The sequence below is a fragment of the Ceratosolen solmsi genome, unplaced genomic scaffold (genome assembly GCF_000503995.2).
Source record: "Ceratosolen solmsi marchali unplaced genomic scaffold, CerSol_1.0 scaffold26, whole genome shotgun sequence".
Taxonomy (NCBI): Eukaryota; Metazoa; Arthropoda; class Insecta; order Hymenoptera; family Agaonidae; genus Ceratosolen; species Ceratosolen solmsi.
The window spans coordinates 1,262,234-1,289,092 of NW_011948442.1; the positions used below are offsets into that span (position 1 = coordinate 1,262,234).

Genomic DNA, 26,859 nt, shown 5'->3' on the forward strand with positions numbered 1-26,859 from the left:
ACAAATATTGATAGAATATAAATTTTATTGATTTTGTATTAAAAGTATTACAAATGATTAATGTGTGAAAATGACGTGTATATATGTTTCTTAAGTGAATAAATGGGTACACTAATAATTTTATGTATAATAAACAAATAGATAATTCAAATGATTAATAGAAATTTAGCTAATAATATTTGATTCACTTTGATACTTATTATATGATGATAAATTGAGTTTCATTAAATTCACAAAAATTGTTATATATACATGTTTATTAACTATATAATATAGTTTGTATATTATTTTATGTATTTTTTATTTTCTTCCTTTATTTTAATAATGTTTAAAATTGATAAAAGCAACAGAAAACTTTTAATGAGTAGGAACAATAATTTACAAATATATTAACATTAATTGGCATTATAGCAATAGACGAGAATAATGCAAGTTGTGATTTTCTAAGTTATAATTATATATAACAAAAACGTAATAAATATTTAAGCTGTCCTTAAGAATAATTGGAAAAATTAATAGAATTGCAATTTATGGATTTGAATAAATGCAGAAATTATGTTTATTATATTATTATATTAAATTTTAGCACTATACATAATATATAAGTAACTGAAATTAATAGATTTATTATGTATTTTTAAGAATAAGTACCATTTTCTTAATGATTTAAATAATCTCTAAATATTTGTTGGATTCACAATATAATTATGTACATCATGAAATATTTGTATGTACCAAATGTATCGAAAAACATACCTTTTATTTAAAAAGTAATTAAAAATTATTTAATTAATAATATTCATTTAAATAAATACTTTAAGAATTAGTAATAATTAAATAACAATTTTTTTATTAAAAAATCACAAAAAAAATTATATTTATATGTATATGATGTAACTGACCAAAATCAATTAATGTGAACATTTTTAAACATTTATGATGCTATTTGAAATCGTATTTTAATAAGTCCAATTTATTTCATATGTATTTCATATTAATATATATATTTTTAATTCAATTTTAATTTAAATTAATAATTATTTTATGAGAAGACGAAGATGTACAACTAGTATACAGACTAGTATGCAGACAAGAACTGTAATGTTCTTTTCAGAGCACGAAAGGAAAGAGTCATAAATTCTCAATTCGCAGTAAATGGAATAAAGAGCAATAAGAAATATATGTGCAATAAGCAATAAGAAATGTATTAACCCCTCCGCTTGCCCACGCATTCTCCCACACATCTAGTGGTTTTTCTTAGTTAATTCTAAACGTTTTGTTCTTTGAGCCAGATTAATGGAATTAATTTTTATACAGATTATTATTAATACTTATAAAAATATTTTTAGTTATTTATTATATAAAGTATTTATTTTACAAATTGCAAATTATAATAATATATTGCACATATTTATATAAACAGTATCATTTTACTTTATATATATATTATTATTCGTATAAATTACAAGATACTATGGAAGGCAGAATTTACTTCATATATTTTTTTAAGACAAATTTAATTTTATCACAATACATTAAATTGCTTCATTATTTTATTACCATATCATATATTTATTAAGATACCAATCTTATAAAATATAGTACAAAATAGTACCTGTTTTTCAATTTATTATTCTCTTAAAATATGTGAATATTGTAGTGCATCAAAGTAGGATACCGTGTGAGCATATTAAACCTAACTTCTTTAATAAAATTTAGTTTTCTTTAAATTAACTACAAATGTAAAATGACAAATAGTGTAAATTAAAAATAGGGATAACATTTTTGTGCACATACAAATTATTAAATTGCATGAACGATTGATTGAGAATCGAAACTATCTAAAATATAAAAATACAAAAATCATAAAATATATTAAGATTAAAGTATAACATTTATTATTTAGAAAATTATCTGACTTAATCAAATATAACCAATATTGTTATTACAAATTTGAAGCAGTCTGATGTATATTCTAATGCAGCTTAGTGTTTGATATCGATATAAGTTTGAATCATTAGACTGTTTTATATCTATAGATTTGTAGCGGTTAGATGAGAACATTTAATGAAAAAACAGAAAGATAAAGTGTAAAAGATAAGTGTAAAAATCAGTAAAGCAGTATCCATAGTAGTTAAAGTTAAAAAGTTTTTCACTTAAACGATTTAATAAATAACACTTAATTTTAAATAAAATTTTTTAGTATTCATAAATTATATTATTTATAACTTGATTTTAAAGTGTTAAAAGTAAAGGTGAACAATTTTCAATAAAATTTATTAATTATAAAATAAATTGTATCCTATAAAGATCTATAAAATCACATATGAAGACAAAATTTTTATTTAATAAAAAATTTTAATTATACATTAAAAACTACATTAAATATATAAAATCTGCATATCAACCCTTGCTACTGTAACATATTTAACTAGGCTAACGGAATCATTTGTTAATGTAAATATTATTTACTTAAATATTTCCACAATTATTATAAGTTTCCGACAAAATAAATTATTAATTCACCCAAATGATGGAATCTTTCAATAAAAAAAACAATCATTTTATGATTAAAAAATTAACCCTCTTCAATTCTTATTATACCTTATATTTCTATATATTATACCTTATTATATTAATATATTACTATAGGTTATGGCTCCTATTAAAATCAATACGAGAGAAAAATTTTAGGTAAGGAATGCAATCAACTTATAATTCTATTACACTAATCAAATTTTAAAATATAATGAAAATTCTTTATCATTTATAATAAAAAAATATGGGATTAAATTAATGAAATATGGTAATAAAAACCTTTTATACTTCCATAATTCTTAGCAAGTTGTTACTTTATATTGTATTAGAATAATCATAGTAATACATTATGCATTTTAAATTGTATTTCTATTACAACATTATAAAAAGTTGCATATTATAATTAATAAGTTATACATTAAAATATTATAAAGGTTTATTAAATAAATTAATAAAGTGAAAACTGAATGACAATGACAATCTTCATATACACATTTCTTCTTTCGATCACCGGAAGTTAATATAATATAAAATGTAATATAGACTTATCTCGACGTCTTTTTGCATTTTGTATAATTTTCTTTACTGTTTGATTAAAAAAAAATTAATTCGTATATGTTCCGCTAGGTTCGCAGTTTTAGTTTTAATTTTTTGCGTAATCTTTCGGAATTTTTTAAATTAGGCTAATATATTTATTTATTTTATAAAATTTCTCTAAGTTATTTTTTATTTTTACTTACTCCAATATATTAATATAAAAAGTTTTGCACGACTTCTTTAACGTACATAACAATTAAATTACTTTCAATATACATTATTTAAAATATAAATATTTAAAAAACTGTTTTTCAAATAATTTGTTGTATTTGAAATATTAACAGTTACCTAATTTTTTATTACAACAATTCCTATGCGCAAATGTTTAAATTATGTAGTATATATATTTTTAATATTTATAAATATGTAGTTTATACAGTGCTAAAAGATTTCGCTTTTACAGTTTTAACATGTATACATGAGAATAATAGTTCAATGTGAAATTTTATCACATTGAAAATGGAAAATATGCAGGCTTGCTGTCTTGAAGGATGTGAAAGTTATAAATATATTACAAAACAAAAGATAGGCTATTTCAAGTAAGTTTTTGGTTATACTTCACTCACTTTCTGTTAAACTTTATATTTATCGACCTATATTTATCGATTTATATTTATTGATAATTACATATTTCTCATTTTCTTTCAATATTGTATTTTTAATGACACTCTACATTCAAAAAATATTTCAATATTAAAGCTTCTTTAAAAATCATATGTAATTTAATTTTTAAATTATTAAATTTTTTAACAAATATTAAAAATAAATATGTAACAATATGTAAATAAATGTTAAAAATTTACTTAAAAAATTATTTATTTGCAAAAGATATAAAACTTGAATATATTAAATCATTTTTAAGCCTTATATCTTATTTAGATAAATATTTTTAGACCACAATAGTAAAAATATAAAATTATATATTAAATTTATATATTACAATTTATAAATTCATATAATTTAGTAATTAGAGCTATTATTTATCATTTTAATAATATTGCATACAATGATATAAAACTATATTTATATAAAAACAATTAAATTCATAATAAAATATATGTAACCTTATTTATACAAATTTTTATAACAAACATTTATTTTTTCTAATAGTTTAATAATTTAAATGATGAAAAGTTTTTTTTTTATCATTTTGTTTCTGAATTAGAAAATTATTTATTAGTGTTAATTATTTAACCTAATAGAATAAAATAGCATTTTTTAATCTCTTAATTTAAGTTAAACTTTCAAATAAACTAATTTAGTATAATTTTGTTATAGATTTCCTACTCGAAATAAACCATTACTTCAAAAATGGTTAAGTCAAATCAGAATACCAAATTGGCTTCCCACAGACAATCATAGAATATGTAGTAGACATTTTCATATCGATGATATTGATTTTTCACACAAACAACCTAAGTTAAAAACTAATGCCATACCAATGATATTTCCATTAAAACATTTTCAAAATATTTATATTGATAAAATAAATACTAATGCTATCCAAGGAATGAAAACTAATGTGTATTTGAATAAAATAGAATCAACACACCAAATTATTATGAGTAACCCTAATAGTATTCTACACAATCCAACGAAGTCATCATCGATGGTATTATTATGTACACCAACAGAAGAATCAAATAATATTTCAAATTTACAAATAAGTTCATTGTCAACTTCTAATATATCTATGAAAAAAATTCCTATAAAAAATGATCTTATGAAATGTTGTAATTCTAAGTCTCCAAAATTATCCACTTTAAATCCATATGTTTTAATTATATCTGATAATAAAGAACCAAAAATACCTTTTAAAAATGTATCTACGAAGAAAACACACGCAATATTGAAACTACAAATTGATAAAAAACTGAATACTATTACACCAAACAATTTAATAATAGATTCTGTAGTGGAAGAAAATCGATTTAATATCATTAAACGGAACAATAACAATGTATTGAATACTAGTTCCATGGAAGAAATTGAAGTAGATGATATCTCATCAACCAAAATTGTCGTTTTTAAATTTGATTCATCTACTGGAAAAATTACAGTACTGAAAAAAGAAAAATTTGAAAAAAATACTGAAATATCCAGAGAAACAATAGATGTGAAACAGTCTTTTAAATTTGATATAATTAAGTAAACATATATGCTTATTAAATATATGTAATAGAATTAATTTTGATAAATTATCTTTAATTATATTTACAATTATTTTAGGTCTTCTAATAATAATATAAAAAATAGGTATTCACATGATGATTTAATTAAATTAACAATAAATCAACATAAATTAATAAATGTCAAAGAAAATATTGAAATGTTAAGTAGTACTCCCATTATAAATTCAAATTCTGGTGTAGAAAATATTAATAAATTAAATACAATAAAAAATATAGAGAGTTTGCAAAATTTTATTATAAATGAGAATTTAGAAATTGAAAATAATAGATATGATAAGAGACTAATAAATCCTATTGTTAAAACAACAATCGGACAATCGAAAAATAATCAACATTTAGATCAAGATTTATGTATAATAAAACATTATATACAAAAAAGAAAATTAGATGTTAAATCCATAAATTCGAAAATAAATAAGTATGAGGAATTCAAAGATACTAAAAAATTAAAGAGATATTAAATTGAACATAAACTTCAAACAACGAAAGGGATCAATTGGTGTTAAAGAAAGTTTTCTATAAAAAAATGACTTAGTTTTTAAAATGTATATAAAATATTTTTAATATAACATATTTTTATGAAATTTCATTAATTTTAATATATTTAGTATAAAAAGATAAATTTAATAATTTATCAAAAAACTGTCATTGAAGTGTTTTTAATGAGGTGTATGTATACATTATTAATTGTAAATAAAAAACATTTTTATAAGTATTTAATTAATTTTTATTATGATTTATATTAATTAATTTTAAGATAATTTTGTACAAATTCTTTAATTATTCAATTTTAAATATTTTGTTTTAATAATATAATTGAAAAGTTTTTTTGAATTTTATTTAATTAGAGAAAAATTAACTGATTTTTTAGTAAATATTAATTACACTGATTTTATTCCATTTTGTGTATCAGAAGTGAATCCTTAGAATAAAATGTATTACTTAAATAAGTATCCACAGAAATATTTTTTATGGGCAAAAGAGATTTGATGGGTTCAATAATATATTTTTTATTTAAATAAGATATTTCCTATTAAAATAATATACTTTAATTATATAACATTTTTAATTTTTATGTATATATTTACTTACTTCTTTTTGTAATTGACTAACCGAAGTTCCAAAATATGTTGCTACTTGATTTGGTGGAAATAAAGCATGAATACAGAATTGAATATAAGGAATCAATTGTTCACTCAAGCATTCAAAAAACTGAACCATATTTTGTTTATCAACTGGCATTAAAATCTAACATTGAAAATGATTTACCCATCTATTTAATTAATTCACATTTTAATATGTCAAAAAATACATACCTGATCTCGATTTTTATAAAAAGAAAACATTGTAATGGCAAGTATACGTAATGAATTTTGTAAGAAAACAGTAAGTGATTGAACTAAGGCTATTGGAACATTTAATCTCAGTTCATTAAATAGCGCTATTAGATCATTGCAATATTCAGCAAGAGGATAGAATTCTACTAATTGCTCGGGTGGATTTTCCTAATTTTATAACAATAATTGTAAATATAATAGTATGCAAATTATTATAAATTAATTAATTTATATAAAATTGTGTAGGTACTGTTATATGAGTCAATTAAATATTAATAAAATTATTATCTTACAGACTTAATAACTGGCACACTTTTTATATCAGATTTTTGCATTGTATGAGCTAATGTAAAATTTTCAAGATTCTTTTCAAATTTTTTAGTAGATTTCAATATATTACTTTTAATTTTAGTATCTATTATTTTTATAAAAATATCAGCTATAAGACCTGTAAAATCTGCTCCAACCCTACCAAAAGATAACCCAAAATATGTACATTGACTAAGAATTGAATCAATTGAATTGACACATGGTAAATCTTGCTCCAAAGTTGTAAGAAATAGCAAAACCTTTTATCAAAAGAAAAGAAAATAATTTTAAAAATATCCAAATCTATTTTATAAAATATAAGTTACCTTTTCTTTTAACCATTGATAAAAAATGGCAGAATCATTGATTGTACTGCCTCTATCAAAAGTAAGATAATCATTGAATATTGCTTTATATTGTGTTACAATATTGAACAAATGTATTCTTGATAGTTCAATTGTTCTTGTTAAATGAGCATTGGCTAACAAAATTAACACGTAAATAATTGATTTAAATACAAATATTTGTAAAAATTATACATACTATCTTTTGTAGAAATAGAATTCAAAAATATTTGAAACCAGTAATCACGAGCTTGAATAAATTTAATGCGCAATTCTGAATCTGTAAATGCATCCATAGAACGTAACAAGCCAATCAATTGCAAACATTTTGGGAGAGACAAATCATCTTTTAGCGAAGTAACAACTTGTTTTACCATTAGAATCCAACAACTTTCTAAGTCATTTATTACGTTCTACAAATAAAATGTTTGCTATTTTTTATATAATTTTTTTTTTATATATAAATGTTAGGCAATTAAATCATTTAATTACTACTATAACAGGTATATCTCCATATTTTCCATTAATATATTTTGCATATTGTGATATATCTAAAGCTTCACTATACTCATTATTTTGTAAAAATGACTTCATTAATTGAGGTAATTCTAAAATTTCAACAAGCTGTGCATTTTTGCTCAATATTAAGTTATTTAACCTCCTATGTATATTTACTTCTTCTGATATATTACAAAAAGACTTACACTGATTTATAAATTGTGGAATCTTGTCTAATAAATCATCCAATTTGTCTTCAGTTTGATTAAACTACAAATAAAATTCCAAGTTAGTTATAATTAATACTTGTTATAATATAACATAAATTTTAATACTTCTTTAAATATTTCATGAAAAATTTGAGCATTATGAACAAATGTTATATAGTTAGATGAAATTAAATCCTGTATGCTCTGTTGAATAACAATTCTTTTATCTGTAAGACGATCAGGTTCTTTAGCTAAAAATAAATATATTGAATAATATATTTATACACTGTATATATAAAAAGATTTAATAATTAAAAATATATTTATAAATAATCAATCATTTAACTATTACTTACTTAACTCATCTATGTCATATTTTCCAATTTTAGCTAAATATTGATAAAACTCTGAATTTTCCTTCCATGATTCTAAATAAATTAAATATTTATATACATTAAAAATAAGTATTTAAATTAAATATATTTACCTGGAATACCACAAGGAAATAGCAATTCAATAATTTTTTCAGTTTCAATGTCCATTTCATTTACAATATTTTTATAGTGATTACATGAAAGGTATATTGCTTTATATAGATTATTTCGATATAAACGATATTGTGATTTCAATATAAACCAGGTGGAAGGTATATTATTTTATATAATTTATTGCAATATAAACGATATTGTATTATTTATACTCAGAGATGCGTATGAAATAACATATAAGATATATCGACTGAGAATTATATTCTCATTGGTTAATGTATCGTAATATCAACACATTCCAAATAAATAAACGAAAGAGAATAAGTTCTATCAATAAAATTAAAAAATATATGTAACAAATTGAAAAATATTTTACTTTTAGTTAAAATGATTATATAAATATTATATTTAGAAATAAAAATAAAACAAATGATTTCATATAACAAATCCTCAAATCATTGGTAATGGCGCCTTAACAAATATGTTTAATTTCTAAATTAATATTCTATAACTTATATTGAATATATTTTATTTTATTAACAAAAATTATATTTTTATTGAATTTTTAAAGTAGAACTAAGGAAAAAAAATGATGATATTTTATTCTGTGTACAATATTATACTTATCTTGATATATTATAGTTATCGGATAACATTTTTCATTATCCAAGTATTTTTTATATATAAAATTGAATAATTCTATAGTTTATTAATGAGTTTTTTATATTATTTCATATTTACAAATTATAATTTGATTTTTATAAATAATTTAAATGGATATCTTCAATTTTAAAATAAACTTAAAGTTAAAGAGTATATTGTTATACAAATAATATTTTTACAAGACTGTAATTTGTATTAAAATTCGCACAGATATAAGAATCATTTAAAAATAGTTTAAATACTAATTCTTGTTTAACTCCAATAAAGCTAAATTATATAAATGATATAATAACAAGTCATTGTAAAATAAAACATAGATTTTATTTTTATCTTGTACAATTAATATATTATAATTAGATTTTAAGTCTAATTGCTATTCACACTGTATCGATCGTATCTCATCACGAGTAATAATTTTTAACGCAATTTAAAATATGAAATCTAAATTAAATACTTAATATTCTAGAAAGGGTTTCTTATTATTACACTGGCTTTGTTTGAAAATGTATTTGATTTTCTGGCTCGAACTGCCAAGTTCAATAGTTCAATTAATTTGCCACCCGCCTTATCAATGATTAAATAAGGATTAAAGTGGAAGGTCTATAGAGATGTACATTGTGTGCAGACTTCTTTAAAACATAGTTAATTTTGGTTTATTGACAATTACAGTATTGTTATTCTGGATTCACTTCTCATGGGAGACTGTCAACTATGTTCTATCACAACGATGTAGTTGTTCCTCGGTGATGGTGACGATGTTGTTGATGATATTGTAAGGATCAGCAATGGATTGTGTATACTCTTTGAGGAGTATAGATTGGTTTTGTGGTCTGGACTAACGTTGTAAAGACTAGCAGGTAGAGCCGATCATACTCATGCAGGGAGTATGGAATTTGGTTGGTGGTTCGCCTCAATAGAGACTACTGGTATACTTCGTGTTAAGGAGTACTTCGATACTATGCTTCTTGTAGTCAACTATTTCCTTGTACTGCAGTCAGCACCCTTCACAGGTTGTTAACCGGTGCACAGTGGAGAATTGAACGTGTGTTCATTGCTGCAGTGAGAGAGTGTGATCGTGTGACGAGCTCTCTACTGTAGACTCCAGCTTAATATCGTGGCTGAAGCGTAGATGACTGACTAGGACGAGTAACTGATTTGGAGGAATAACAGGCAACGTGTCTTGATGCGCGCTTCTTTAAATATCCACGCGGCAACTAAGTTAGCTGGTAACAATGTTTAGATGTTGCTATGCGGAGACTAGACAGATTTGCAGAACGTTCGTCGATCAAGCTTTAGAAGATTCGAGAATTCCGCGAAAGCGAAGTTTTGAAAGTTTGGAGAATTCAATTGATGTTGCTATGCGGAGACTAGATAAACATTGTAGGACGTTCGAGAATAAGCTATAGAAGCTTCGAGAATTCCAGGAGTCAAATGTTTACAAATTCGAGAACTAGAAGGGTAATAAAATTTCGAGAACCGAAGATATTGGAAAAATGCTCCAATTCCGAATATATTATTTAACAAAGGGTTATATATTTGGTTAAATATATATTATTTGCATTATAAATGTATATTATGTATATTATTTTATGGATACTTTCGTAATTCTTATTATTTTTTTATTGTATTAAAATCAAACAGTTGAACTTACAAGCTCTACCTGAGAATAATATTAAATATCATTTATTGTGCAATAATAAGGCCGATCAGGATCTCTCTATTCTTTAACTTTGTCTATTATTTTTATTTTATTTACATAATTGAATTTTTTTTTTAAAGAAAATAAAATTAAGTTTTTATACGAACTGCATATTGTCATTTTCGTTGTATAACATCACACCATTTTACAAATATCCATACGATTAACATCTACAAAGTTATAAATAAAATATTGCAAAATAAAAATTCTAGAATTATAATTAATTAGTTATAGATAATTAAGTTTTTAATTAATTTTTTCATTCAGTATTTATAATGCCTTACATTTATATTTTAATTTTAATTGATTTTATTTGATTTATAGAAAAAATAATTTCTAAAAATAAATATTTTATTTTATAAGTTATTATCATATATTATTTACATTCAATAATGTAAAGTTAAAAGTGTTAAAAGTATGTAATGATACAAAAGGAGCGGGTTTTTTTAAACACAATTACAAAATTTCATCATCCTTACAAATGACAAAGATACTATCAGTCAATTCATCTATAAAAACAAAAAATAATAAACAGTATCGTAAAATTTTTTTCATACTTGTTCGAGATTCCGAGAATCTCTCGAATGTTTAATTTCTGGAAAAGCCCAACCGTTATAGATTCTGGGAAAACCCCAACCGTTGTTAATCACCTGAAAAAAGTACATAATCGCATCCATCGTTTTCTAGCACTACAATCGCATCCATTATTTTCTAGCACCACAATCACTCCCATTCTTATCAGCATTATAAGGAATATTTAAAAGGAAGCACGCTTCGAGCACGGACTCGCTCACTTACTGTGGACACTATAGTGAAAAAGGTCTATCTGAGTAAGGCCACCATAGAAGGAAGACGCGTCAATTCTCCTGTGCTGCACAAATAAAGGTGTTGACACTGTCTCCTTTATATCAAGAAAAAGCCAGACTACAAAAAAAAACAAGACAAACTCCAATCAAGGAGTGGACACAATTCATAACTGATCCTTGCAAAATCAGTAACAAATCATCACTATCAACAAGTAACATTTGTTATCACAGGACCAGATCAACGCTACTGTATCACTGTGAGTAAACAAAGTATGTGCATAATCAATACTAATCCTTACAAAATTAGCATGACGCTATTATTAACACAGCACAAACCATACTCTAATAAGGAGTATACATAATCATTGCTAATCCTTATAAAATTATCATAACGTTTTTATTAACATAGCACAAAAATACTCACTTTAAGGAGGTGCATAATCAAGTGCTGATCCTTACAAGATCAACAAGAACATCAGCACCATCAGCAACAAGGAGTATCTCGTATTGGTAAATTATTCACCATATGATTAGTTCGAAACAACTGCATCGTTGTAATTGAACATAGTATATAACCTTCCATCACTAAATTCAACACATCAATAATGTAATTCAAGTAAATATAAATTTTTAAACTGTTTACAAGAACTATATATAAAATGCCGGCATCGGATTTATACATAACAATTCAAATAATAACGCTCAGATTGGATAATTGTAAACGAGAGCTTTAAAAAATATGGTGCAAAATAAAAGTAAATCGATGTTAATCAAGGTCATGGCAAGTCAAACAGTGTTTTTCTAATGACATCAATCTATACTATTCATCAATAAGAACCAAAAATAAGATTCGTCTAGAGCCGTGCATTGAAAAAATTACTGATAAAAGTTATCAAAGAGGAGTAAATTATGAAATAATTTATCTGACGTGTGGTGAACTCCCGTATTCGATATGTGATAACAAACATTTTTTAAATAATTAACATTAAATTTTTTCAACAATAAATGTAATAGTGTCGAAACTGTTAATTGTATAGTTTTCTTTATTCATAATTGTTTCTTACGTATATAAATTCGATAAAAATATTGAATTCTGCAAAGTTCTAATAACCATCAATAATAACAAAAAACAACACTTTGTGAAATATCTATTATCATTGATTGAATTTTATATTGTAGGAAATATTGTTTTAAATTAATATTATTTAAATTAAAAATAAGTATAATACAGATAAATACAAAATAATATGACTTTCAAATTATTTTTAAAAATTTAATTGTAATTTAATATAACATTACATCGAAGAAAAACAATGTGTTAAATTTGTTCTTTCTCATATGATAAAAGTATCGGCAAATAAAAATATAAATCACAAGTAAATATATTTAATATATATCTTCATTTTTTGATATTTTATACATCTGCATATGAATATTTGAATATTATAGGCATACATATATATAGTTCTATCCGTGCATGCAATTTTATTACATGAAATGTCATGCTATATATATATTAGTACATACATTTACAATGCGTATGCGAATAAGAATATTACTATTTTTTATTTTAACATTTATATAATTAATGTTTTATATATGATTATATGAATTTTAATTTGAAAATGTTTGTATTACAATTAGACTAGCAAACAAAAAAATCTTTTTTTGAAAGATAAATAGTTCTGTTACATTCTTACTTTTTTAAACACAATATATAATCGCTAAGCCGGCGTTGTAAATTTATATGGATGTATGCATGTACGAATGCATGCCTATATGCACATAAGCGTGTGAATATTTATATATTATATTCCATTGTGCTAGACACATGAATATACTTTTTATTTATAGTGTCTGTTAAGATATCATTTGTTTCAACTTAAAAATTATTTGTTAAAAAATTTACAAAATTTTATTTTGTGTTTAATACAAAATCTTTGTTTTGATCTTAATACGTTTTTATTATTTTTTATTGAAAGATATAATAATAAAAGTATAAACATTTATAGCATGATATTAACTTATGTTTTTATAATTTATGATAAATATTATTTTTTATAAGAATTAAAAAAAATTTTGTATTTAATTTATATTATTAATCGAAATTTAGTTTATTTGTTACTTTTAGAATTCCTATGTACAATTATATCATTTTTCTAACTAACTGTAGTAAACATAAGATTATGTAATACTTATTTATATAATTTATATTTTAAAACTTGTCTATTTTATTGTAAGTTTAGAAATTTTATAAAATTATTACAATGTTGCGTCGTAAAAACCAACGATATCGTGAAATAGGAGAGGATACTAGAATTGCTGTTAATTTAACAATTAAAAAGTTAATGAATACAATTGACCAAAAAGAATTAGAATTTCCCTCATCGTATACTGCTGAAGAAAGAGCTTATATTCATAATTTAGCTCGTCATATAGGTTTAAAATCAAAAAGTAGAGGGTAATTAAATAATTTTAATTATTGTATTAAATATAAGAACATTTATATTAAAACATGATATTGTAGTCGTGGATCTAACAGATTTTTGACAGTCTATAAACGAGAATGTTCCACAATAGTTCAAAAGGATGCAGTTATTAAATTAGAAAAATCATCAAGACAATCAATTTATAATTTAATTAAGAAATTTCCTCTTGATAATAAGGAACGTAGAGACTTATTGCCTCCTACTGAAAGAGAAAGAACAGTTGAAAATGAAGGTACAAATTTCATGTTTATATAAGATAGTACTTTAAAAAAAGTCTTGGTTATCTACTATTTCTTAATTATTTATTTTGTAAATAAGAATATGAATTATTTTTAGTTAATACTAATACTAAGGCAATGGGAAGATTAAATAATAGTATACCACAAGTTCCTCAATTAAAAGTTAATTATGATATATTGAATTTTCGTAATTCATTGACTGTAATTAGTAAAAAAAAAGAAATCATACAAACACTATCTACTAATCAAGTTATTATTATATTAGGAGAATCAGGTTGTGGAAAAACAACACAAATTCCTCAGTTTATTTTAGAAAATTGTCAACAAAATAATCAAGCATGCAGAATAATTTGTACTCAACCAAGAAGATTATCAGCTGTATCGGTTGCTGAAAGAGTAGCATTTGAAAGAGATGAAAAAATTGGACAAACATTTGGTTACCAAATAAGATTAGAAAGTAGAGTTGCACCAAAAACTCTTTTAACTTATTGTACCAATGGCGTTCTTTTAAGAACATTAATGGGTGAAGATTCAGCTTTAGGAGTAATAACACATATAATTGTAGATGAGGTTCATGAACGAGATAGATTTTGTGATTTTTTATTAATTGCATTAAAGGATGCTCTTATAAAATATAGATCTTTAAAAGTGATTTTAATGAGTGCAAATATGGATGTGTCTATATTTGTAAAATATTTTAATAATTGTCCTGTCATTAATATACCTGAAAAACTATATGATGTAGATATTTATTACATAGATGATATTTTAAAAATAACTAATTATATAACTAAAGAAATGTTAATGAAAGAAAAAGAATTTATAAATAATAAACAAAAATGTGAGATTTTAGAATCTTGGATTCAGTATACATTACAATTATCAAAATCTAATAAGAATAAACAAAAATCTTTTTTAGTACCAATTTTAAAACATAATGAAACTATTTTAGAAAAAGTTCAAATAAAATCACGGATAATAGAAAAAATAGATAAATGTATGGCTGATGCATGGTTTTTTAAAGTGGAAGATGATTTGATTCAACTCTTACATTTTATGAATACAGAAAATATTTCTATAGATTATCAACATTCAGAAACACTTGTTAGTGTGCTAATGATTGCTGCAGGCCATGGATATTTAAATATTATAGAACAACTTCTTAACATTGGTATAAATGTGAATCTTAGATCTTGTAATAATTGGACTGCTTTTGATTGGGCGAAACATATGAATCAATTAGAATGTGCTGAATTAATAAAAACTTACATGACAACATATGACTTTATACTGCAAGAAGATGAATTATCAAATATTCAAAATGTATCTATTTCAGAAGACAATAAAATTTTACTTGATATTTATTATAACTCATTTAATGATAAAAATATTGACTACAATCTTCTTTTAATGTTGATTGTACATATTCATTTAAAAATGCCTTTGGGATCAATTTTAGTATTTTTACCAGGATATGCTGATATTATTACTATGAGAGAAAAAATTAATGGTGAAAATAAGTTAAATCAAGGTAATCGTTATAGTTTGTATATTCTTCATTCAAATATGCAAACAAGTGATCAGAAAAAAGTATTTAAACCTAGTACTCAAGGTTTTCGAAAAATTATTCTTTCTACGAACATTGCTGAAACTAGTATAACTATTGATGATGTTGTGTATGTTATTGATTGTGGAAAAATAAAAGAAAAATCATTCGATGCTGAATCTGGTATTTGTATGTTTCGCTCTAATTTAATATCACAAGTAAGTGCTCAGCAGCGAAGCAGACGTGCTGGTAGATGTCGAAAAGGTATATGCTATCGATTATACTCTTTGTTTCATTACTGTAATATGCAACAATATCAGACTCCAGAAATCTTAAGGTTACCTGTACAGCAACTTTGTCTTTATACAAAGCATTTGGCACCTGGAAACACACCTATAGTTGATTTTTTAGAAAGAGCTGTTGAGCCTCCTTCAAATTCAGTAACCAGAAATGCAGTCCAATTACTTAAAACAATTGATGCATTAGATCCATGGGAAGATCTTACTGAATTGGGAAGTCATTTGCTTGATTTACCGATTGAACCACGTTTAGGGAAAATGTTACTTTATGCTGTTGTTTTAAAATGTTTAGATCCTATATTGACAATAGTATGTAGTTTAGTGTATAAGTAAGTATATATAGTATTTATTTAAAATAGAATTTAAAAAAAATCTGTTAGATCATAATATTGTAATTTTAGAGATCCATTTGTTATTCCTTGCCAGTCTAAAGAAAAACAAGCAGCAATGCTTGCTCGTAAAGAATTTGCTGCTAACACTTATTCAGATCATATGGCAGTTTTGAGAGCTTTTCAAATTTGGCAGAATTCAAGAGCAAATGGTTGGGAAACAGTATTTTGTGAAAAAAATTTTGTATCAGCTGCAGTAATGGAAATGGTTGTTGGTATGAGAACACAGCTTCTTGGTCAACTTCGAGCTTCTGGTTTTGTAAAAGCTAGAGGATCAGGTGATATTAGAGATTTAAATTCTAATTCTGAAAATTGGGCTGTTGTTAAAGCAGCTTTAACAGCTGGTTTGTATCCAAACTTAATTAGAGTAGATCGAGAACATGATCAATTGAGAACACAGTAGGTATTCATTTAAATAAAAGAAATTGTGAAAAGATTTTATTTATAACATGGAATAATTTTTAATTTATTTTTTAATTAATAGAAAAGAAGTACAAGTTGTTTTTCATCCAACATCTACTTTAAGAGATTTTTCAAATTTATTTTATCAATCAATGTCAACTCCAACACATACAGCTAATGTAAAATCTTTACCTTCTGATTGGTTGCTTTATGAGGAAATGAGTCATTCGGGAAAATTTTGTCATGTTCAAACAGTCACTATAGTCAATCCAATTACTGTAGTATTATTTAGCGGGCCAGCACGATTACCAATGGATGTTATTTTTGAGGCTGAATGTAAATAAAAGTATTTTATTATATTTAGTTTTTTAATTTTCAATTCAAAAATTAAAAAAATTCAGAAATTTTGTTGTAGTTTCATTATTTCTTATTTGCAGCTATACCAGAAAGTGAGTCTGATTCAGAAGTTGATGAAAGCTATAAAGGTACGACAGTATTAAAACTTGATGATTGGATAATATTTAATGTTGATCCAGATGTTGCAAAATTTATTTTACACTTAAGACAAAAATGGAATGCATTATTCTTACGTCGTATGAAAAATCCTAATAAAATAATGTCTCAGTTAGATGAACAAGTCATTAAAACGTTGATAACAGTTATTACTAATGAAGAACAAGCATGTGGACTACAACAACCATTGGGTATAGGTCAAAGACCTCGACCACTGCTTGTTGATTATTATCCTGCCAGTTCCAGACGTTCAGAAGATTATGAAGACGTAATTATTCATAATAAAATTAATTATATTTCTTTTTAATATAAATAAAAATTTTTAATTTTTTTTACAGAAAAATAATTAGTATTAATCATATATGTAATTAATGGCATAAAGAATACTCATTAATTTAAGTGTATTAAGTTTAATAATGTATTATAATATAATGCTTATTAAATAAAAATGATTGAGTTTTAATTTAATTTAAATTTATAAAATTATCTTAAACTGTAAGATAAAAAAACAAACTTAAAAAAACTTAAATTTTAAGATTATAAATTTAAACAAAGACAATTTATCTTATTTAAATAATGTTTAATTATTTACTTAAAATAACCGAAGCATATTATTAGTACTGTTATAATTAAATATATTTTAATCAAAATGAATTAATTTTGATATTTAGTTTTCACTTCAAATCAATTTTGGATTTTTTCTACTATTATTTTATAAAATTAAATATCAACATCTATATACATTTTTAAGTGTTTGCATGTAATATATGTTAACAAGTCGACATACTTCAGCATACTTGGCTTCAAATGGATGTATTAATTTTCATAATTTAGCTGTATAATAGTGTCTGACCTTTATGAGAAGCCTTATACAACTAATTAATAAAAATTACAAGTTGCTCGACCTAGATAACAATTAGAACTGACTAAATAATCGTCGATTGTTAACAAGAATAGCTGCCGACTTTCGTTTTCACAAAAGATGAGTTTTATGTTGCCTCGTAAAAAAGTAAATGTGAGAACGTATAAAAAGGTTAGTATGGAAAACTGTAATTGACGATCATCAGATTAATCGTGAACTCTTTATCTTCGTCTACCGATTCTCTATAATTATATAATTATTTTATAATTGATCTTCAATTTTTACACATACGGATTTTAATTATTATTCTATTGCATTTTATGCATAGAATTACATCTAGGCGATAGTAGTGTTCTGTGTAAGATAACTAAATACTAGAAACCGAACCCAGCTGCAACATTTCTATGTATTTTGTTTTTTCATAATTCGCTCATCATTGCCAATATTTCTTAAACTTCTTTGTACATATATTGCATCAATTAAAAATGTTCAAATTATAATATCTGAGATTGTATCATTTTTTAATTTTTTTAATTTAATTATATTTTGACAAAAATATTTCCAAATAATTCAAACTGTATAATCGCAAAAAAAATGTTATATCATATTTTTAATATATTTGAATGTTTCCATGTACATATTTCAACATATGTTTGAATTTGCAAATACATTGAAAATCGTGCCCCATACCTCATGGGTATTTCTGACGAAATCATCCGTATTTAGTACATTGCTTTACCATACGTTTTTGAGTTATTAAGTTTATTGTGAAATCGATAATAGTACATCTATTAAAATAATAGAGTTAATAGACTTCTATTAATAGTTATGAATTAATGTATCTTTAGGTAATCAACATATTTTTAGTATTTTAGCAATTATTTTTTAAAATACATTTAATAAATGTAAAAATTCATTAAAAATATTTTTTAAATAATTATCATCGAAGTATAATAGTTTAAAAACATAAGGAACAATCTAAGTTTTCGCATATATTTTTTATTTTTAAAAACAAGTTAAAATTTTACAATGAATTCAGGTTAATTAAAATTATTTTTTTTAATCTATACTAATCATAATATTTGTAAATTATAGGAATATAAAATGATAAATTACTAAGTGAAGTTGAAATTCGTCAACAGTATATTATAATTACTAGATAATTAATCGTGAGTAATAAAAAGTTATAAATTATATAAATATAATTAAAATTACTTAATTTGGCAACAGCTAATCAAGAGATCGCTGTATATATGAAATAGTATATAATAGATAAATAAATTATAATGATGTAACGTTTACTTAATTATAATTAAATCTTACTAAATTTTAAATTAAACTTAAAAATTAAATATATTGAGCTTGTTCTTACAAAAATTACTTTTGTCATTAACAAAAATTAGTTCGTTTACAAGTTCGTAATCATAAATAATAATAGCATAATAATTAACAGCTTTGATGTTTCAGATAATTTTAAACATAATACAAACTTGATTCATTTATTATAATGAACTTACTATGTTTATTAATTATTAACAGATTTTTCAAATAACTAGTTACAAATGCTTTAGGAGTAATCGATTACTTATAATGTAATATTTATCATAAGCACAAATTAGAATTTATGTTGAGTTAAGAAGTTCATCTTCTTTGATTCTTTAATAAGGATATGGCAATGATACATCATCTAAGATAAATTGAACATTGCTATCAATTGTTAAAAGTAATTTGAATGATTCTTTGGTGTTTGGCAACTAATATTTTCATTAGTAAATAAAAGAAGTACATTAACTTAATTAAATCTGTAAATAATTTCTCAAATTGAACTAAATCTTCATTAAGTTTGTTTCTATTATTAGTATGGTATTTTATATTTGTTATTATTACACCTGTAAAATTATTGTCTATATATCTATCTATTAAATTTTTCTAACATTTTGCTTTATAATTTATGAAGACTTGTGGTGCCACACATTGATAACATATTGAGTCAAATCCGAACCTAATTCTTTTAACCTAGTATTTTTCATTATAAATTATATACATCATTTTATCTCTTAAATTTTTTAATTTCGATAAAAATTATTCAGATTTCTTGTCCCAATACTATATAATTATATTTTATATTACATTGTAAGTATTTTCAGTTTTTGTAAAATATTTTTATATCATTTTAGTAATTACCTTTTAAAAGTAAAATATAAAAATGCACATGGATCACTCTGTAGTAAATATTGATCACCTGTTACATTTCATTTCATTACATTTGTACAGTTAGTCTTTCAACATAGAATATAAACTACTAACAGAAATAGTATATAAAATTTTTTATCCAAACTAAATAAAATTTTATGTTGTTTTAAAGAAATGTTATAGAGAATTATTCATTTTTATTTATAAAACATTTTTTTTAATTTTTATCATTAATTTATTTGTAAATATTATAAAAATATTGTATACTAAGGAATATATGAGGGTATTAATTATAATTAATGTGCAAGTGTTTTAACAGATAAAAGCATTTATTTTTTCAAACAATTTGGTAATCAAAAAAATGAATAACAAATAAACTGATTGTATATTGATGAGCGTTTGTGAATGTGTACGTACGAAAACGTTCGCGCGCAAAAGCGCGTATAAGTAAATGGATGTTTACAATTATACTTTTATTTATACTATATGTGAAAGTATAATTATATACCAAATTACATAAACGAATTTTATATTCAAGTACAATGTTGTCAAAAATAGCGTAGTAATTGGCGATGAACTGATTGTAACGTTCCTTCTTCATTTAGTTTCAGTATAATTTCCCTTTTAATATTTATCGCATTTTTCACATATGAAGTTTCTATAGGGTAAAATATGTGTATTTGTTAATAAAATATCGCTTATACAATAATTATTATTAGTAAAAAGTAGTACAAATAAAAAAAATCATTTCAAATTTGAATGTTATATAATAAATAAGAAATCACATTTACAATATAAAGTTTTGCTAACGTTTCTGGTACAAGCTAAGAGATGTCAGTTTAAATTATTTTTATTTAATGAACTACATAAATGATTAAATTTATTATTAGAATGGATTTAGATCATAATTTACTGTTACTTGATACTTAGCACTATTCTTCTTCAAATTTTATTTGGTCTACTGTTATTTTATTCTTAATATAGGCTTATCTTGTATCTCTTAATATTTTATATTCAAATATTAGTTTTAAATATAATTAAGAATTATCTGATAAAAAGGCTAAGTAAGAAACATTAGTGAAGGGGCGTCGCTCATCAGGCACTTTTACACTAATTTATTTCCTTTCATTTTTATTATGCTTATTTTTATATCTTAATTGATTTCAATCTCATAACACATTATAAAAATGGTAAAATACATATTTGCTGAAGAAGTCAGTAAAACTTTAATGTTGTTATTTGCAAGATAGTACATTCCATTTTCAAATATATATATGAAGATTTTAATTTATCGTTAAAATCATTTACATACAACACTACAAAATTTTTAAAAACAAAAACATGTTTATATTTACTGATTTTTTTTTGTACATTATTTATTCATTTTTTTTTTGTTCGATTTGAATAAAGAATTCTAGGTATGTAGTTATGGTTGTTCTCTCTCATCTTATATTGGCCTACATTTTAAAAATTTAATTGAAAACAATATAGTTTCATATTTGAAAACGTAATACAGTCTACATTTCTAATAAAATTCTTTATGTATTTTCTTATTCGTGTATACACACATATAGAATTGACAATATTCAATGTGTACAAGTATTGTCCAACAATCAAGAATGTAAGGCCTAATTATAAATTCTTAAATAACAGATTTACGTTATATATTCCATTGCTCCATCAACATAGGCATCATCCGAAGGATCTATTCTTACAGACAATTTTGTATATCCCAAAGCAATTTCTCTTCTATTTGATATTGTCTGTAAAAATATATTTAAATGTTATATGATATGGTATATTATAAGACTTCATTTTATTACAATCAAAATACAGGATATTTTGTGAAACCCTATGAAATGTTTTATATTAAAAAAAATTGTTTATCATTAAAAGTAATAAAAAAATTTTATTATAAAATATAATATTGTTTGAATGATGAAATGTTGTAAAAGCAAATTCATATTAATTTATATGCATGAGCATTTTAACGCATTCCTTTCAATATTATATCTATAAGCAAATAAATTTTCAAAAAATAACAAATTGTTATAAATAAAAAACAGATAGTGATGTAAACTTTTAATAGCAGTTATAACCGAAACTAAGTGAGAATTTACTTTTTGGGTGCATCACATTGTGGAATTGCGTTTGGTAACTTTTGCGCAACCGCGCAAGTGTACCTGTAGTACGACGAATATTGTAGCAAATATTGCGATCGATGCCATGCAGATAGCTACGGCTATTGTTGTTCCTGCTGTTACAGCAAAATTAATCGACTCATCTTTTACATTAAAATTTTTTTTACTATTCTCCAATTGAAGAACGAGATTCGAAGTTGTTTTGACAGGTATAGACTCCACTCCAGAAACTCTTCTTTTACCAGCCGGAGAACTGTTCCTGCAGCTACCTAGATTTGTTAATTAAAAAATTTATTATCAATACATAAGTATTTAGATACTATAAAAAGAAATTCATTTTGCAAGAAATCAATTAATTTATAATATTGTTTAAAAGAAATTTTAAAGAAAATTTTAACATTGAAAATATATTTGAACTGTATACAAATTAAAATTTTTATTAATACAATTTTATATTGAGTATTTATAAACATAATAAAAATTAGATTTAGCTACTAATATAATAAAATAATATATTCATAATAATTAAATAAAAAATAGTTTTTTAAAAGCAAGAATGTTATAGAGTTAAAAAATATAACACATGCATTTGTAAATATATGACTCATAAACATTAAAAACATCTATATAAAGAAACTATTAATAAATTATTAAATAGTAACTAATGTTTTTACTTCAATAAAATATAAAAAAACGTAAGAATTGTAATCCTTAAATATGTGTATTTATACCGGTCTTGGAATCACAGATGCAACACTCTTCAACCTCATCAAGCTTCTCTTCGTCTTTACAACAGGGTACACATTGATTATTTAATTTATTCAGATGGAGGGGTGGTACACAACTTGAACAGCTGAATTTACCAGACCCAGTACACTTACTGCAGTCCACGTGACAATTCCTGCAGAACTGGGTCAAGGTATCATAATATTGCGCTCCAAAACAGGTCATACACATACCTCCTTCAAGCATTGAGCGTGGTGGACAAGATGTACATTCTAATGGGCCTTCTCCTAAATTAACATGTGTACATATGTCATATTTAATATCAACAGACTGTATATTTAAAATAAGTTATATATATTATATATTTTTAATATTTTTTTTATTCATCAATCATAGATTTTCTATTTGATATTTATTCGTTTTTTATATTTCTTTTTACATTATATAGTTTTATTTCTAAATTATTCATTTTTTAAATATTCTATTATATTTTTACTTTTACTTAAAATACTTTTTATTTTAACAATAATAATTAAATAAAAAAACTATATTTGTATTATGCCCAAATGATAATAATATTAAATTAATAGTGATAAAATATTAAATTTTTTAAAACTATAATTAAAAATTAGGTAATTTTTTTATCTTTTATCTTCACTTATTTTTTCAATAATATTCATAATTAAAATTTGAAATACAATTTATATAATTTTATACTAACATAGAATAGATTTTTTTCTTTTTACCTTTACATGTACGACAATAATGGTGACATTTTTGACAACCATAAGTTGTTTTAAAGTAACCTTCTGGGCATTCTAGATGGCATTCACCTGCAGCCAGTTGCCAACCTTTTGGACAGCTAACACACTGATTTCTTCTTGGCCCAGAACAAGTTTTACAAGATAAATAGCATTTGGCACACCGACCTCTATCACTGTAATATCTTTTTCATAAAAATATTTTAACTAATATTTTAAAATAATATTTTAACTAATTTAAATAAAATATTTATATATTTAATTCTGAGTAATAAAGAACATTAAAATAAAGATGTTAATTTAATTTTATATTTGATAATATTTGAATATGATTAAAGTGTACAGAGTTTTTCAATTAATATAACTTTAAATAAAAAGACAAAGTAATAAAATAATATTATGTATATAAAATATGTATTGAAAAATATAAAAAAATAAATATATATATATATATATATCTACTTTAGAAATAATAATTCACATAGAACACTTGATCATCATTATTCTTGTTGAATACTATCTTTAGTAATGCTTTAAATAAGTAATGTAGAATTTGAAACATAAATATAAAATAATTTTTGAGCCAAAAATATTAGATATTTAAATACTAACCCATGAATACAAGTGGATCTGCACTCTCCACTTTGTAGTTGCAGTCCATTTCGACATGAAGTACAATTGAGTTTAGAGACGCATTTGGAACAAGTGTGTAAGCAGGGTACGCAAACCGACCTAGAACCTTGTATTTCATTGTAATATCCTGAATCACACTGAAGAACACAGCGCTTATTTTGAAGCATTAAAGGACTTTGACAAGTTATGCAAAAATCTTCAGTAGACCCGGCACAAGTCTTGCAGGTGGAATGACAAGATTTGCATTCGCCATCCTCATAAAATTCGAAACTTTTGCAACGAGAGCCAAATTCCGGAACGCACAAATCTTTCTTGTTTAGATTCCAGCCAAGTTCGCATTTTGTACAGCTTTCAACTGTACAGTTAGTGCAACCTAATGGGCAGGTGACACACTCTCCACGTTTTTTATCAGCAATGTAACCATTCGGACAGGAGAGTCTGCATTCGCCTGTAAATATTTAGCCACGTTTCTTTCTTGTAACTGTATGCTGCATTTGTCATCCTGTCAAGGTGTTATCATAACTTTTTACTAATTAAATTCTTTCATATTGTAGTAAATAAATTAAAATATAAATTCATTATAAATTTATATTTTTTATAAATTATTTGTAAACTTTATCAAATAAATTGCTTAAAATATCCAATTATATTTATAATTAATTTGAATTTTAAACTTTAAATAAGCAATAAATCGGTATTAGTATTTTAATTCTTTTATATTTCGTACCTTTGATAAAGTTATTAAATGTAATTATAATCGAGTGAATTATAAGTATAAATTCATTTATTTAAACATAAATTCTTTAAATTATTTGTAAGCCTAGAAACTACTAAATATTTTATGCCACACTTCAATATAAAAACACATTGTAAATTAAAAAAATTTTTAAAAATATAATAGAAAGAAAAATATAGAAAATTTTATATTATCATATAACAGTTGTACACATTCTTATCAAAATATTAGAATTTGTTGACATTAACAAAGATAACATTGCTAATAAATCAATTTATTATGCTCTCACCTTGAAAAGAAAAGAGACCCGATCGACAACTAATACATTGATTATTAGCAGTGCCATTACATGTTTCGCATGTAACATGACAAATCGCACAATTATAATCTTGAGTTTCATACGTGTATAAAGGACAGGCGGCATAACACTTATTTTCATGAAGAACCAGATGATGTTCACAACTAGTACAATGATCAGGCCGATTTGAGCAACTTGCACAATTTGCTTCGCATGGTACGCATGTACTGTTTTCTGCATCTATTAAATAAATTATCACAAAGTGTAAAAATATTTAATTAAATAGCTTTTTAAAGTATTTGTATCTGAAGAAAAATGCACATTATTTATATATTTTTCAATATGGCTATATTTAATATTTATATTTCAAATTAAATAACCTTATAAGAATACCGATTATACTTATATATTTGTAATATAAAATTAAGATTTAAAATGATCTACTTCATTATATAAGCAGTAAATTTATTAATTATAGGTATTGTAGAATTTGATTCGAATATAAAATGAAAAATATTATAAGTATATATATATATATATATATATATATATATATAATTTTAAAGTAAATATTCAAGTTTTCACGGTATTAATTTAAATGAATTTTAGATATTTAAATTAAAATTAGAAAAATTAGAAAATAGGAAAATTTATTAAAACATTGTAATTATGATGTAAACAAACAAGAAATTTATAATATTTATAATAATGCCAATTAAATATAATTTGAATAATATAATTAAATATTATTTCCTTGGAGAATCTGAAATTCAGATATATTTTTAATTATCGATTATTATTATTAAAACAATATTTTATATTTGTTTTGTTTGTGTACACTTGCTGTACTATCGTATTTTTATAATTATTAAAATATATAACTTATGTAAATATTATTCTAATATTGTGAATATGATTGCATTGTAAATTTTATACAATCAAATTTTTTCTC

At 23.4% G+C, this 26,859-nt stretch overlaps 4 protein-coding genes and 1 long non-coding RNA gene across 5 annotated transcripts in view; 3 read left to right on the top strand and 2 right to left on the bottom strand.

Moving 5' to 3' along the window:
- The first annotated feature begins 3,488 nt into the window (after nucleotides 1-3,488).
- LOC105365835 (THAP domain-containing protein 5) lies at nucleotides 3,489-5,849 on the top strand. The gene is made up of 3 exons (XM_011504093.1): nucleotides 3,489-3,674; nucleotides 4,414-5,283; nucleotides 5,780-5,849. Exons 1-3 carry the CDS (start codon nucleotides 3,595-3,597, stop codon nucleotides 5,847-5,849), a joined length of 1,020 nt encoding a protein of 339 aa, XP_011502395.1. The 5' UTR covers nucleotides 3,489-3,594.
- Nucleotides 5,850-6,219: 370 nt separating this feature from the next.
- Nucleotides 6,220-8,731, bottom strand: Cog8 (conserved oligomeric Golgi complex subunit 8). Its single transcript, XM_011504043.1, has 10 exons — nucleotides 8,512-8,731; nucleotides 8,381-8,452; nucleotides 8,151-8,275; nucleotides 7,810-8,085; nucleotides 7,517-7,730; nucleotides 7,300-7,454; nucleotides 6,958-7,233; nucleotides 6,644-6,832; nucleotides 6,420-6,575; nucleotides 6,220-6,357 (listed from the first exon to the last, which is right to left on the bottom strand). The coding sequence occupies exons 1-10, from the start codon at nucleotides 8,564-8,566 to the stop codon at nucleotides 6,220-6,222; spliced, it is 1,656 nt and encodes a 551-aa protein (XP_011502345.1). The 5' UTR covers nucleotides 8,567-8,731.
- Nucleotides 8,732-11,924: 3,193 nt separating this feature from the next.
- LOC105365794 (probable ATP-dependent RNA helicase YTHDC2) lies at nucleotides 11,925-17,974 on the top strand. The gene is made up of 8 exons (XM_011504044.1): nucleotides 11,925-11,937; nucleotides 13,927-14,141; nucleotides 14,208-14,401; nucleotides 14,506-16,582; nucleotides 16,655-17,041; nucleotides 17,127-17,380; nucleotides 17,482-17,825; nucleotides 17,896-17,974. Exons 2-8 carry the CDS (start codon nucleotides 13,948-13,950, stop codon nucleotides 17,905-17,907), a joined length of 3,462 nt encoding a protein of 1,153 aa, XP_011502346.1. The 5' UTR covers nucleotides 11,925-11,937; nucleotides 13,927-13,947; the 3' UTR covers nucleotides 17,908-17,974.
- A 442-nt stretch (nucleotides 17,975-18,416) lies between these two features.
- On the top strand, nucleotides 18,417-24,373 carry LOC105365796 (uncharacterized). Its single transcript, XR_912983.1, has 3 exons — nucleotides 18,417-18,590; nucleotides 19,515-19,588; nucleotides 24,302-24,373. It is a non-coding gene; the product is annotated as an uncharacterized LOC105365796 (long non-coding RNA).
- Fur2 (furin-like protease 2) overlaps nucleotides 21,973-26,859 on the bottom strand; it is a 32,985-nt gene continuing 28,098 nt past the window's right edge. The window contains 6 exon segments of the mRNA XM_011504045.1: nucleotides 21,973-22,375; nucleotides 22,796-23,022; nucleotides 23,485-23,766; nucleotides 24,226-24,425; nucleotides 24,853-25,321; nucleotides 25,899-26,147. Coding sequence (XP_011502347.1) covers nucleotides 22,268-22,375; nucleotides 22,796-23,022; nucleotides 23,485-23,766; nucleotides 24,226-24,425; nucleotides 24,853-25,321; nucleotides 25,899-26,147 — 1,535 coding nt within the window. The 3' untranslated portion in view covers nucleotides 21,973-22,267.